The sequence below is a fragment of the Actinia tenebrosa genome, unplaced genomic scaffold (genome assembly GCF_029948245.1).
Source record: "Actinia tenebrosa isolate PJP-AT-01 unplaced genomic scaffold, QUT_ActTen_1.0 PGA_scaffold15__27_contigs__length_11533743, whole genome shotgun sequence".
Lineage (NCBI taxonomy): Eukaryota > Metazoa > Cnidaria > Anthozoa > Actiniaria > Actiniidae > Actinia > Actinia tenebrosa.
In genome coordinates this window covers 6,936,148-6,951,431 of record NW_028292575.1, presented here as the reverse complement: position 1 = coordinate 6,951,431, position 15,284 = coordinate 6,936,148, and the positions used below count along the sequence as shown (strand labels likewise).

Below are 15,284 nucleotides of genomic sequence, written 5' to 3'. Positions count from 1 at the left end.
GATAACTGTTGATGGACTTGAGATCTTCTACCAGTTACAAGTTCACCTCCTCTGAACATCCTCAACTGCTGCAGTTTGTGTCGAAATCTTTACTTGTTGGATATGAAATATTTCCCATCGTTCTCAGCGATCATAGCTTTCTAGATTTTTGGCGACTAACTTTATTGAAATAAGTATATATACTCATGATGACAAAAACTCCAAAAAAACCTTTAAATTTTATTGATACCTTGAGACAGCAAGGATCAGGGCTGACCAAAGTCGGAGCACAGTTAATTTTCAGATCAAATACCATCACATGACGGCAGCCATGTTAGATGGAAAGAAATAATTCAATTCCCGATAGCAAAGGGATTTTATTGCACTGTCATCTAACTACAGGCAGCCCGAGCTTTATTATGGGCGTGTGCACGTGATCATCAAAATGCGGTGTAGCAAAACGAATAAGAATATTTTACTAAAGGCCCTGTACCACTTTGAAACTATAAGCTGAACTTGTGTGCAACGGCGTTGCGAGACAAGTTTCACGAGGGCGTCACACGGGGCAATTTTGACCTGAAACTTGTTTACGACACAAGTTTCGGTTTAACTGACGAGTAGAACTGCTTTGTACTCGTGCGACCGAACTTGTGTCTTGATGATTTATTTTGTTTCAAAGTTTTATCTCTTAGGGCTAAGATTAAACTGCAGGTGCAAGTTCAAACCTTTTATGGGGGAGGGATTTTTTTTTCGACATTCATCCCGCCCTTTTTACATGGGAGAAGCTCCTAGAATAATAATTTCAAATCGATTCTTGTTAAAGTCGGGCTACGCGCAAGCTAATTCAGTAATCAATGGCCGTTTTCTTAGAAATCTTGTCTTAGTTTCCCTGCCAGCAGAGTCTCCTTCGCTGCCAAGAATCGACTGCTAGCATTGAAGTAAGTTCAGTAAGCCTTTGTACTGAACAGATAATATCCCCACAGGTTGGGGACGAGTAGCGTTGTAGTCTAATTATTTTCCAGGGTAATGCTTTGTTTAATTATATGTTCAGAATGCTCAGCTGCTTAAATATTCGTTGTGAAGATAAGTAAACTTGAAAGGCTTTTTACAGATAATCACAGTATTTGCGTTGCGTATCATCAACATCCACCCATTAAAGGGATTTTATTGGCCCGTGAAAGAATAGTCAACGTTATACATGAGGTTTCAAGGTTTTTTTATTTCCCAGAATGAGAATTTTATACTTTACATCACTATTAAAAAAAAAAAAATTAACTGGGAGGAGCAGAAGAAAACAACCCAAAAGGGTTAAGAGAATATTTCTGCACCTTGAAACTATATAATACTTTCAAATAAGAACTTACAAGGGGGAAAGTAGCAAACTAAAATAGATTCAATACACATAAAAAGTTATATATAATAAAGTGAAGTTTGAACTAAATTAAAGTAGGAAATAAAGTTACATTGAAGCAAAACCTAAATAAAATCAAAATTCTAAAGCAACAAATGTTTTTTAAGCTTATTTTTAAAGACTTTATGTGTTGAACTGTTTTTTATATTATGTGGTAAATCATTCCAGCTTGTGACAGCTGCATACTTAACACCAGACTTCCCATAATAAGCCTTTTCATAGTTTAAGAATCGATTCCACTGCGCATGCGATTTTATCCCGAATTTCTCACCTTTTGTTTAATTAAGAACAAAAGAAGGTTTAGACAAAAGAAGGTGAGAAATTCGGGATAAAATCGCATGAGCAGTGGAATCGATTCTTAAACTATGAAAAGGCTTATAATATTTTTGTAACAACCTCTGCACTTAATATTTTTTCTTTGTTTGCTCGATATTTCTTTACTGAAAGGAGAGCTCGAGCGATTTTTTTCCGTAGGCGAAGTGCTTGCTCGATATTTTTTGGGAATATACGCAACCCCCTCCTCAATGATCTAAGGTCCGTCCCTATAAACCGAGTCGGTAATGATAGAACAGGAAACAGCTTTTAATAAATCCTCTTGTGTCGCGAGAACACGCTATTTTTCTAACAAGGTGACGACAGTCGGTATGGCCTCGAAATACCGTATTATTGATAAGGCTCGACTCGTGCCTTACGTACGTTTAGCGTTTGTATTCTGATCTTGTTTTATCTCTATTTTTGACCGATAAGTTTTTGGACAGAAAAACACGAAATTGCTACTTCGCTGTCTCGAGATGTGATTTGTTCTAGAAGGTCAAAGCGGCGGACCGGTTTACCTCGAGGTTTGCTGTTCCGTTGTCGATTTTGCTGGTGGGAACTCGACAGCGCATTGACAGCTGGGGTATAAAGATTACCATCAAATGTTTATGCCAAGGCTAACTTTGCCAGATTTGTTTACAATAAAAGAATCAAGAGTATCTTTTCATTGTTTATTTTGAGTCCTTTAAGTTATAACGAAAGTCGCGCTATTATCATTTTTCACTTTCTTCGTCGTTGGTAAACGATGGATATTCTCCGATGGCTCGCAGTTTTTCTGGTTATTACTTTGGTTGCTGCCGTAAGTCAAGCATCGCGGATTCATAAAAGTGAGTATGAACGTAATACTACTGAGTAGGGATACTGAGCTACGTTAAAACACTTCAAATTGACTACCGTTTCAGCTGGCAGACAAACTGCTCTAGACAAGCTACAGAAGCTTGAAACTAGATGCTGCAGTAGATCACGGTTATGATTTGTTAAGGCTGTTTTATCTTGGATGATAGGTCTTAGAAGTTTTTTCCATTAAGTGTGCTGTACGACATGACACCCCTCAACGGGTGGAGAAACGGTACTTCTCTTTTAAGCATGATATGCAACAAGATATGCAGTCCAGAAAAACCAGTCAAATGTTTGATATTTGTTAGATCTGAAAAGCCTTTAATGAGTTTTTAGTTTAGTTCTCTTGTTCTCTTTGTCTTAGGTTTGTTTATAAGTGTTCTATAGCTTTTGTTTCACTCGTTTCAGTCTAAGTATTTTCGTCATTGTTTCGTCATTTAGTCTTGTCCCTTAGGAGTTTTTGTACGCCATATATACGCCCTCTATGTAAATACTTAGTTAGTTGGTGCTCGCAGTTTCGTCCCTTCGTACACAAATGTAAGTTATTCGTTTCTATAGTTCTTATCGTTTTGCAGTTTAATGTTTCGTAGTTTTTCCTATTTGTCATACGTACTAAGTTATTTATCTATTTAATGTGTTTATTCAGTCTTTACCGTACGTTTTACGTATGTGTAAGAAATAAAATCAAGAGTATGGGACAAGCAGTGCCAACAATATTTATAATATGAAATCATCTTTGCTCACGTAACCCAAGTCAAGAGCGCACAATACGTTCGACCCGCAGGGATCGATTCCTTAATTCAACTAATCCGCTGAAATATAAGACTATATAAACTATACAGTAGTCAAACGACACGCGCACATCGCTTTTATTGAATTAACAATAGTATTTTCCCTTTCGATATTCTACCGAATTTCTTCCTAAATATTATTCCCCCAGTAGAGGTTTTGCACCATCACGTGACGGCGGCCATGTAAGATGGCAGGAACAATACAAATGTTTTACATGAGAAAGAATTCAATTCCCAAAAGCAACAAAGTGATTTTATTGTTCTGCCATCATGCCGTCAAGGACTCATGTATTAAAGGCGCCGGCACGTGATGGTACGAAACCTCTATCCAATGTTTTTTGTTTTTTGTTTTTGCTTCCAACCGTTAGATTACCCGCGATCTCTCGCGAATCGCTGGTTCAGGAAAAGACTCGGTCCCAAGACCGTCCAAGACAGGAAGCGAAGCGATAATGTTCCACTGGTCAAACGGTTACTCCCCAGCGGTACTTTCAACAACCTGAAGATTGCGTCATTCAACGTTCGAATCTTTGGAAAGAATAAGATGTCTAACCCAGATGTTGTAAACACTTTGGTGAAAGTGAGTCACCTGATATTTGCTATTGCCAAGAGGGGAGAGCTGGGAGAGAAGCTAGACGAGTGGTCTGAGAGAAAAGCCCGGAGACAAGAGGAGAAGAGAGGTCTGAGAGGAAATGTCTGAGAGGAGACGAGAGGAGATAGCAAAAACATAGAAAACAAAGAGAGAAACGGCTATTACTTCAAAGGATTTTTTAAAATGATTCTGCATTCGTACTATCTTATGCCGAGTCCTTGATTCTCGCTCCCAGAGCGGACGTCACTAATTTACCCCGGGGCGGTTCCTGAGGATGTTTCATGTTGGTTTTCAGCTATCAATTCATCACTTTGTCACTTGTCTCTCAGATTATCTTGCGGTATGACATCGTTCTTATCATGGAGATTCGCGATTATACTAAGACAGCCATTGACGACCTACTGAATCAAGTCAATGGGTACGTAAGACTTGCCGGGATTCTTTTCCTGCCGTTTGTAAAGTACGCGTTGTATTAGCTTTGCATCGGATGGCATTTTAGTGCGCGTCTTTTTGAAATATTCCTCCTGGAATAGGAAATTATCACCCGTTATCACCATCACCATCAGGACAGCTGTACTACCATTGTCATCATCATCATCATCATCATCAACAACAACAACACTGACAACAGAGATAACAACAACAACATCTTGATCATCATCATCCGACATCGCCGGCCATCATCATCATCACAGGACAGCTGTATTACCATGCATTGTCATCATCATCATCATCAACAACAACACTGACAACAGAGATAACAACAACAACATCTTGATCATCATCATCCGACATCGACGGCCATCATCATCGTCACAGGACAGCTGTATTACCATGCATTGTCATTATCATCATCATCAACAACAACAACACTGACAACAGAGACAACAACATCTTCATCATCATCAACATCCGACATCGTCATCATCATCAACTTCATCATCATCAACTTTGATTTATCGATACCGCTCCCACCATCTGTCATCAATCATAATTATCATCCTTACATATATTTGCCTGTTCTGATGCGCGGTTCTTGCATGACATGCAGAGCACCGAGTGCCACATCAAGAAGATCGCGTAAGAGGAAGGTCAACAATGTGTACGAAAAGATTGTCAGTCCTCGTCTGGGGCGAACAGCGAGTAAAGAGCAGTACGCCTTCTTCTACAGGTGAGCCAAGACAGTCAGTTGCTCCACAAAAGGGAATTAAAAACCACGGCGTCTTTCTTTTTTTTTTCGCATAGAGTATAGAGCAATGTATATCTACAGCTGGGCATGGATATTAATCGAACGCCCGAGTTTGGACCAATTTGCGACGATCTTGGGCTTGCAAGCGGTCGATTGGGGACGTGAGCCTGAGGTTGTTGCCACGAAGACTCGAGCTTTACAATAACCATAATTATTGCGAACGTCTCGCGCATTTTTGTAAAGCGCAATCATGCAGGTATATTATATTAGTTAGAGCAAAGCGGCGCTCGGTTTTCCCCCAAGGCAAGAGAATATGAAGTATTCTCTTGCTGAAGGTTGTCCCATGATGACGCATTAATGTGGAAATAAAACCAGTGAAATGAAATCATATCTATGATAGAGTTACTCTTGTGAAAACAATGAATTCCAATTGATTGACGTTCTTACAGGACTGACATGGTCTCTGTAGTTCGTTCGTATGTCTATGATGACGGAGATGAAAGCAAGTACCAGGATACTTTTGAACGCGAACCATTTGTTGTTCAGTTCCACTCAACCAGCACAAGTGAGTACATATAAACAAGCTAGGTTTAAATAAAGTATTAAGAGAAAAAGGAGCTTCAGTGCTGCTGTTTAGTATATACAATAGCAACTGAGCAACTTCAAGTTTCATCGCGACATTCAACGGTTAAGTCGGGAGGGCTTTTCGATGCTCTAGAGTATTTTAAACATGCGCCATCGACGCGCAGCACAGATAAGAGTTGTTTGTGTTGCTTCAAAGTTCGTCGATGGCAAGAGAATATGACGTGAGAGAGCACATCTTCTTGCCCTATGATAGTTTTTTGAAAATCTATTTTTAGCTTCGCGACCAAGCCTATACTTCATATTCTCTTGTCGATGGGTAATGACAAAGAAACGGTCACTGTATGGGCGGCTAGACGACGTCTGCTTATCAACCAATTAAACATGTTTAAAAGCGCGCGCTATTACTTCTCATCCAATCAAAATGTTAAGACCTGGCACGGTTACGGTCAAGGCGTGCAAGTCAGTACCATGCGAGCATTCTCTTTTTTTTTTTTTTTTACAACTTTATTTGGGAAAACTAATATTACAATGTATTGAATAGAAAAAAAACTAATAGTTACCCAGAAAGAAAAGTCACGAACGGAACACGAGACCCATACAAGGTGACCACCTCATGAATTGTTGAAATAATTAAACATAAAAATATATGCAAAAAATATAACATTGTACGTAAAAATAAAAATAAGAATGGAAAAATAACTTCATTAAGATAAAACTAGTGTACTTTATGAGGTTAACCTCTATGACAGAGACATTCTCAGGTTAGAAAAAACTTGTTCTTAGATATACATGATATTCTATGTTTTTAGAGTTAACAGACTTTGTACTTGTTGGAATACACACTTCTCCGTTATCAGCACCAGCTGAAATCGACGCCCTCGTTGATGTCTACGATGACGTCATATCTAAATGGTCCATGAATGACGTCATTATTCTAGGTGACTTGAACGCTGCGTGTAGTTACATGTCGGATTCTGATTGGAAGAAAAACAGATTGTTTAACGACAAGAGGTTTACGTGGCTCATTGATGACTGCATAGACACAACCGTTGGAGGGAGCACATGCGCGTATGACAGGTAATTCACACTACTTCAATGTATAGTGTTTCCTAAGCAGAATCAGTTTAATATCGCCTAATTTTGGATTTCAGGTTCGTTAGCGCAGGCTCAGCTGTGAACGCAGCGGTTGTTCCTGAAACGGCTAGTAGATTAAAGTTCGACTCCGAGTACAACATTACAAATGACTTGGTGTGTAAGATGCAAACAATTTATGATATGAAAAGACTCATATTTAAGGTTTATTGTCAGCTTATTGGTCGGCTTTGTGGCCGCTTAGAATTTTGAATTAAAAAAAAAAATCCATTCTGATCCATTGAATTTTGCAGGCACTAAAAGTAAGCGACCACTATCCAATTGAAATAAATCTCGTCAGTAAAGGTAATATATCGCTAAACTGCCACAATACCTCACAAATTTTTTTCACAATGAAATGTTAAAACTCCTTTAAGAATACCAAGACAATAGTGAAAATTAAACAGAAAAGCTACCGCAAGGGATTTTGGAATTTTCTTAAGACCGTAATATATGAAATTGTTCTCTAAAGTTAATTTGATTATTTTTTACAGGGTTTTCAGATGCACTCCAGTCTGTCCGAGAGAGCGTTGAGTACAAGTTTTATCCCAACAATCCTCCAAGGCTAACATACCATTCCATCTATCGTACTGCCCATTCTTCTTCTAATCCACTCTTATCACTTGGCTTTGTCAGTGAGACCTCTAAGTCACCTTCTGGAGCCATTGCTGTAATCACAAACTCCAAGAAAGTGACCTCCGACCGGGAGGCATCGCAGGCACTCTCTCTGATTTATCTTCATTGGAAAAATCTTTTGAAGATAGATCAAGTAGATTTGGCATTGTATAAGGTGGTTAATAAGAAATTTCATAAGGATTCGTTGACTTCAGCCGTTGTGAAATTGGTTTGTAGAAAAATACCTACTCCAGTGGAATGCTGGGTAGCGTTGGAAATGTAATGAAAAGGAGTAAAATTTTCATTACCCTTCCCCCCTTAGTCATAAATGAAGTATAACATTAGTAGCTGAATGATGATTTTAGAATTTTAAACAAACATTTATCATTCAGATTAAGATAAAACAACCAAATTCATGAATAAAATTACATATGGTATAAAAACCCAAGTCTCTACCTCTTTATTAAAGTAATACAAGCATTGCAGTTCAAAATCTTAACGTTTGTGAAAGAAAAAAAATACTTATAAAAACCTAGAAAATCTGAAAAATCTCAACTATTTTTAAATATTTAAAAATAATATTCATCCGGCATCCTTAGCGCAGCTGATTATGTATTCTATTGTTCCTCGAGCCAATCAGAAGGCGTTTATCAGGAGTTACACATTTTTCAAAATGGCTTCAGGAATCTTGCAGCAGGTTTTTTGATGAAGTCGATGAAAATTGCACTAGTTCACTCAAATACAACCAAAAAACTTACATGAATAGCTCAACTACAAGCTTTTTTAATGGAGCTCAGTCGTCAGAGTTTAAGTGAGCTTCCAAAAGGACCATTTACGGCTACAAAATTGGTAAGAGTTGGAGTGAGCGAGCGAGTATCGTAAGGGTTTGAGTTTCACGTTTGAGTGATGATCGTGTTGTGATTGTTTAGTATCTTATTGATGTTTTTTCTTGCTAAACAAACTCGTCTGCAAATGTGATAATGATGAATATCTATGTATAATTTAATTGCTTCTAAGCGCATCGAAGAAATCTTTGCTCATATTCATTTGATCACCCTTCTGCCATTCTAACAAATAAGCTTATAATTGTTAATTATGAAAATTTAACACCTCATTTCGATAGAATTAATAAGCTGTATTCTTCCTTCGATTTATGAATCCAGTGGAACGAAATAGTTTCTCAACTAAAAGTCAACCTGCAAGTAAAGAGACGAAGATGGAGAATGAAACAATACGATGATGTATTTGTAGCTTCTGAAGCCGTAGACTGGTTACATGATTATCTCAAAGAGAACCCAAATTTTGGCCCGTCAGTGAACAGACAACAAGCTATTCAACTCTGCCAGAAATTTTTGTCTCACAAAATCATTGTAGACGCCAGGGGAAAAGGCTTTAACACTGTATTTGAGGATAACAGTCATCTCTATAAATTCGCGGATATTCGATATTCTCCTTATAAGAGAGGGAATGATTCGTCAAGGGTGTCTTTGAGCTCTGAGAGGAGGACTCTATGTAAAACACAGAGCTGTGATGTGTCTTCTAGTCTTAATGAAAGTCCTAAGTTTGTGAGAAGATCATTTCGTAGTAGTTTTACAAAGATAGCCTTCTCGCATGCTCCCTCTCGAACCCCTCTTGGCCCTATCACCAATAAGATGAACAATATAGGATCAATAAAGAGCGATTCTAGAGGTGCTGTTAGTGGAGGAATCAAAAAGAAACTAATCAGGAGGGAGAGTAGTGGTGATGTCATTATGAACCCTTCTGCACTCGGTTTTCATACCAATCGTCGTAGTTTGACAGAGAAAGAGATCAATGAAATATGGTGGGACATCACTGTGACACGGTAAGAAAAAAAATTGTCTAGACATTTATCCAACAAAATAGTTACATCAACATTGTCAAACTGTGACAAAAGATACCTTCAATGATTCTAACAAATGTTAGATCAATGTAATGTCAAATGTTAGGACCATTGGTCATTGCCTTAATTTAGGGTGATTCTTACTCATTTATGTGAATAACTGTTTCTTGGCAGTGTGTCTAGTCTACTAGAAATGAAATGTTCCCCAGAGGATTTCAAGGGAGATGATTATGACATTGAATGTGTCAGGGAAAATGCTGAGCAGCAAGGCATCTGCAAAGGTAAGCTACAGGAACAATAGCTTTGGGAATGATGCATGTCCAATATGATAAAGTTTTATGCCAAAGCTGGATGAGTCCAATACTAGTCCTGGTTGTACGAAGCCTGGATAGCACTATTCAAAAGATAAATCTTATCCAGTGGATAAATTTATTGGATAACAGCATCGACTTATCCACTGGATAAGGATTTAGCACTAACCACCCTTCCTACAACCGGGCCCAGATCATCTAGTTTGCATCTTTTCTTCTTTTCTTTCTGTTGCCTTCATCTTGGGAATAGATGAAAGGCAGTTAAATAATAGGAAAGGGATTGGGTAGGTTAGTAAGGTTGCTAACATTACTTCTGTATAATGCTCAAAATATTTGAATCGATCTTCAGTATCTCGTCTTTTTCTTACAGCAAGTGAGGTTGTTCCACCCTGGCTACTCTCTGCCATGAAGTGTTTAGTACAGTGTAAGTGCAGAAATCCTTGCAGTACTCCTTTTTATTTATTATAACTCTGATGTTGGATCCTGTGTGCAGCCAGAACCAAACCCTGGCTATGACCTATAGCTGGTTGAGGTTTGGTATGTGCTGCATTCTTTTGTGGTGAGCTGTCAATATCAATTGATGTCAATACTGCAACAAAGCTTTATTTGCCTTCTGGATAATGCCAAAAAAGAGCCTTTGCTCCACAATGTTTTAGTGATGGTTCTATCATAGTATTATTGGTGATTAACATCAGCTTGGTTCCTTGATGCTTTCAGGGCCCATAGACAATGGAAACACCAGTACTTTTCCAAAATACCCAGGATTTGAGAGAGATGTATTCAGAGCAGTTGTTGAACATTTTGATAGTTTTCCTCATCCACTGGTTGATTTAAATATTTTACCACTCTTCATCAAAACGGCTGGTAAGGATTATAAAATTAATAGTAATCTTAAAGTGGAAAATATTAAGAACAACATACAAGCAAACTGTTTTGCTTCTACTTCTTTCACCAGAGGGACAGACACTAAGATTGTCTGCATAGATTGTGAAGCTAGTTTCATTACTATTACATTGTTGAAGTGAGACACAGGAAGCTTTATGTCTTATCTGTTGGCTAGCATTTTGACAGCTGTCAATTAAAGAACTAAATAAAAAAATGATATCTTGAGGGAGTATTTTGACTGAATTAAAATTCCTAGAGGATTACTAAAAGGTCAAAATCTTTAATTCAGTCACAGATCTCCCTCAAGATAAGTTGATTGACAGCTGTCAAATGCAAGTCAACAAAACGAGACATCAAGCTTCACGGCTCACACTTTAACGATAATGGTAATATGGCTCCTTTAGCCAGAAAGTTCTGAGGATGTTAATATACTGAATCTCTCAGTGGAGCACCATACCATATACCTTTATCCTTACTTATTTCAGGTGTCATAGTAAAGTGCAAGCCCACAGCACTGAAATCAATCCAGTATTGCTGTATGCTACTACAACATCGCAAGAGAAAAAACTTTCAAGTACTGATCAAACTGATGGTCAAACTGGTACAAAACTCCAAGCTGACACTCAGTGATGAACTTCCTACTAAAGAACTGGTAGGTAACTTTCTATATGTCTCCTGCAGTCTTCTGATTGGCTAACATGACCCTAACTATCAGCGGAGGCATGCACTGCAGATCCTTAGTGGTGACAATGGTTTGTACCTTGTTCTACAACCTTTAAGGCTGCTCATGCATTAATAGGGCGGCTCACTAGATACACCGTGCTGAGGAGGGCTAATACAGGCTGAAACAGCTGTCCACGGTTTCTAGTTGAGCTTGCTCAATTTTTACGTGACTTGAAGTTGTGAAAGGCCCATTGGCCCTCTTCTTCACTCGTTTCATACAAGGCTCGTAATTTACCTATTGCGCATGTTCTAATAGGGCAGGGATGAAACTGTAAATCACAAGGTTTATAAACTTATATTTTGGTTTTGTGCAAATATCCAAATGAATGGCTAATAAATAAATTATGTGAACCTCCCATTCCTTTCCTTCTGTAATTGCCATTCAGGCTTGGGATTAATTCACTAATTCCTTATGACACATCATAACAGTCCAAATAGAGCTTATATTTGGACTATAAGACACACTCAACAGATGGCAGGTTGTAAAAGAAGATTGCATAGTTTGATCAAAGCAAATTTCAATTTAATGTAAACAATGCAGTTACAAAATAATTTTGCAGTCAAAGGAACTTTTGGATGACTGACTCTAATATGAGGTTCTAAAAGCCTAGTCTTTGAATCCTCTTGCTATAGTATACCGAGTCAAGGTTTAGAATTATTCTTAAATGTTTATTATTTTCTATCGGCATTGTGTTTCAGCTGATTCAGACCTTTGGCAGGTGCATTTTTGGAAGGAATGATGACATGGATGTTATCCGACTACTCTTTTTCATGATGGAGAACTTTCCTGATTGTTTTACGGTAAAGTTATTAGACAAATTATTATTTGATTGAATGTAACAAGTTTACTAAACCAGTGATTGTGTGGCAGTGGTGGTGGTGGTGGTTGTGTTGGTGAGCTCAGTGATGATGGTGGGGTTGGTGGAGGTGATTATGATGCTCGTGGTAGTTTAGGTATGCAGTGGTAAAGGTGATAATGATAATGCTGATGTTACCAAGTGGTAGTGAGGATGATGATCGTGGTAGCAGTGATGATTTTCTCTGTATTATGATTATCTATTATGTACAGAACGCTTATAGTGTTTTTTTTTCTTGTTCTTAATCAATGAAATTGTACAGCAACCAGATGGATTACGATACCAGGTTGAACAGCGAGTTCTCTTTCTCCAAAGCTGCAGGGGAAAAATAGTAAGTGAATAATTTCAAACAAAAACCCCACACATACCATTGACTTTTTTTTACTTTTTGCTTTCTAATTCAGTTATTATTTACAAGTACCAAGAAATATTTTTCATTGCAAAATTGTTTTTCCCCTCATGATTTTAGAGCTCAGTTCCTCAACAAAAAGGTACCACATTCTGTGAGCGTGTAACAATGCAGGAATATGCAGAGGATGGTTTGCGTAGCTCTCAAAATGCTCTGAGAGATCTCCTTGATCAAATTGTTAAAGATGAATCTTTATCAGACAAGGAACGCAAGAAAAAGTTCAAGCAGGTTGGTATAACTAGGAAAACCTTCTCAATTTTATCAATACCCTGAATCTTTGGGTTTATCAAAGTCAGGGCATGGCTAACTCTTGGAATGGACCCTGAAATAACCTCTGGGCTGATCTAAGTCAGGACATGGCTAACTTGCAGTATGGAACCCTGAAACAACCTCTGGTCTGATCTAAGTCAGGGCATGGCTAACACTCAGATCAAACCCTGAAACGACCTCTGGTCTGATCTAAGTCAGGGCATGGCTAACTCACAGATCAAACCCTGAAACAACCTCTGGGCTGATGTAAATTAGGGCATGGCTAATTAACTCACAAATCAAATTGGAATTTAGCGTGTTGGTTTTAAATGTGGAGAGAGACAAATAGAGAACCTTGGAAAAAACCTTGAATTAAGGGAGATACCAAACTCTACTCAAATGTGAAGGTTTGTGCAGGAATCAAAACTGAAACCCAAGAAAGAGGGGAGTACTCGTGTACACTACTACATTATATTAATTATTTATTATTTTATCTATAATAGTTTGAAAAGTCTTATCCAGATATATACTATGCCAAGTTCCCAAGGGATAACATGTCAACTGGTTCAAGGCGGAGATCAGACCGACTTCGGAATATCATGAAACCTTTGGGAGTGCTGAGAAACCTTCGATAGGAAAAGAAACTAAGAGTTTTAAATTATCTATAATTATATATTCTATCATGTAATGAACTTTAATAATATAATCATAAACTTCTTTTTAAAGAAATTCACATTTTCTACAAGGAAATTCATCTTTTAAAATCTTATTAATTTTATTCAGACACTAACTTTTCACTGGGCACTCCAATACCGGTACATTCACCTTTTACTTTGGGCGTAATATTTTACCATTTCAGACCATGCTTCATTATCTTGAGAATAAGATTCTTTGTTTAAGTTGTATCCATATTCACATGTCTTCTCATATATGGACATTAAAAAGCAGTTATGAGAAAACATTCCCTGCTAGCAGAGTCTATTTTCCTTTTGTTTAGGAGAGAAAGGGAAGAGACTCTGCTAGCAGGGAAGAGAAAACATTATGCCCAAGCAAAAGACGTCTATCAAGACCACTTTAGATACAAAGTTTGACCAATCATAATGTAGAATGAAAATGATGAATTCATTTGAGCCATTCAGGAGAAGGCAAAAAAGCCAAAATCTCTACACTGAAAACTCTAGATTTTTTTGAGGGACTGAATTAACTACATTTTACATTGTGATTAGTTAATACTAACGTTTTCATTGCTACAAGCTAATTGAGATAAAAGTCAGGACAGGTTATTAATGGGCAATAGACTACTGTCAATCAAATAAACTGTTCCCATGTAGCTTTAATGTTATCTAACGATTTATTTGATTGATGGCTATCTATTGGCTATTTTCACAATTTTGTCTAATCAGTCACTGTGTAATAATGAAAACAGTCAGTGGGAACTTGGTGGTTGGTCCTGGTATTAGCATGTCCATACAATACTTTTATTCACATACATATATAATATTGATAGTCATTAGAGGATTTGCATAGTCACATGAGGGCAGCCACATTGGTCTAACCCTATCTTATTCTTCTTTCCAAATTATATAAAATACCAAAAAAAAAGTACCTTAATATATAAGGCTATTATGCAGACTTAGAAAGTATATATTATGCTCTTATTAACTGAGTGCAAGGTCCCTGCCGTAAGTTTTGGACCAAGTTTTTTCCACTGCTTTATGGCCCAAGTGCATTCCATAATTTATGTATAGACAGAGCAAGCAAGGTTAATAAGATGTTTATTATATGGCAAGGCAAACACAAAAATTGGGTTGGTGGTTGTACCGTGAGTTATAGTGTGAAATTACTTTGCCATATAATAAACTAACTTATTGCTATTGCTATGATCATTCTACTTGCCTCATTAGTGCTCCAAAAATAACTGCACCTCCCTGGCAGTATACAGCTATTTCAAATAGGTTGGTGATGGTTTTGTTGCATGCTGCAATCTTGCATATTGCATAATTTACTGAGCTTGAAATGTATTAGGCTTGTTATGCAACATTCAACAAAACCTTCACCAACCATTTTTGAAATAGCTGTATAGTGCTTGTGCAGCTTACCAATGCATCAGGACAGCTGTGGCCAGACTGCCCTAGATGTTACCAAAGAAGATACCATATATAGACCTACTCATAGTCTCGCATTAATTTAATATACATGAACATATATTATGCAATAGTAGTGTATTTTATTTTTTATCAATATATTCTTAAAAGCCAATAGACGTTTCCAGAATTTGCTTGACTTATCATGAAACAATGGTTTCAGGTTGAGGTTGAACTTGATAAATAAAAGAATCAAGCTCACTCTCAACTTCAAAACATTGTTTCGTGGGTATCCAAGCGAATTCGGGAAAGGCCTATTATGTATAATACTGATATTCAATAAAAAATATAAGTCCTAAACAGCCACATTTGATCATGGAATTTGCACATGATTTTTCAATTTTTATTTCTTTAAATATTGGAGTGCAAATGCTGCGTTTCTTGGATATTGTGTTTGCATTTC

At 37.5% G+C, this 15,284-nt stretch overlaps 2 protein-coding genes across 2 annotated transcripts; both read left to right on the top strand.

Annotated features, from left to right (window-relative positions):
* The first annotated feature begins 2,402 nt into the window (after positions 1–2,402).
* LOC116294850 (deoxyribonuclease-1) lies at positions 2,403–7,885 on the top strand. Its single transcript, XM_089030913.1, has 9 exons — positions 2,403–2,532; positions 3,702–3,910; positions 4,252–4,340; positions 4,974–5,093; positions 5,561–5,676; positions 6,506–6,773; positions 6,848–6,944; positions 7,082–7,133; positions 7,322–7,885. Exons 1-9 carry the CDS (start codon positions 2,451–2,453, stop codon positions 7,723–7,725), a joined length of 1,437 nt encoding a protein of 478 aa, XP_088887039.1. The 5' UTR covers positions 2,403–2,450; the 3' UTR covers positions 7,726–7,885.
* A 243-nt stretch (positions 7,886–8,128) lies between these two features.
* On the top strand, positions 8,129–15,183 carry LOC116294841 (DEP domain-containing protein 1B). The gene is made up of 10 exons (XM_031702512.2): positions 8,129–8,291; positions 8,606–9,285; positions 9,478–9,584; positions 9,985–10,038; positions 10,332–10,478; positions 10,985–11,151; positions 11,922–12,023; positions 12,342–12,410; positions 12,549–12,716; positions 13,241–15,183. The coding sequence occupies exons 1-10, from the start codon at positions 8,229–8,231 to the stop codon at positions 13,370–13,372; spliced, it is 1,689 nt and encodes a 562-aa protein (XP_031558372.2). The 5' UTR covers positions 8,129–8,228; the 3' UTR covers positions 13,373–15,183.
* Positions 15,184–15,284: the final 101 nt, after the last annotated feature.

Bases quoted from the DNA above. Each gene is read 5' to 3' on its own strand.
- LOC116294850 (XM_089030913.1), top strand. From the start codon at position 2,451: ATGGATATTCTCCGATGGCTCGCAGTTTTTCTGGTTATTACTTTGGTT. The intron at 2,533-3,701 runs GTGAGTATGAAC...TCCAACCGTTAG, and splicing joins AGCATCGCGGATTCATAAAA to ATTACCCGCGATCTCTCGCG. The intron at 6,945-7,081 runs GTGTGTAAGATG...TGAATTTTGCAG, and splicing joins ACAACATTACAAATGACTTG to GCACTAAAAGTAAGCGACCA.
- LOC116294841 (XM_031702512.2), top strand. From the start codon at position 8,229: ATGGAGCTCAGTCGTCAGAGTTTAAGTGAGCTTCCAAAAGGACCATTT. The intron at 9,286-9,477 runs GTAAGAAAAAAA...GTTTCTTGGCAG, and splicing joins TGGGACATCACTGTGACACG to TGTGTCTAGTCTACTAGAAA. The intron at 12,024-12,341 runs GTAAAGTTATTA...GAAATTGTACAG, and splicing joins ACTTTCCTGATTGTTTTACG to CAACCAGATGGATTACGATA.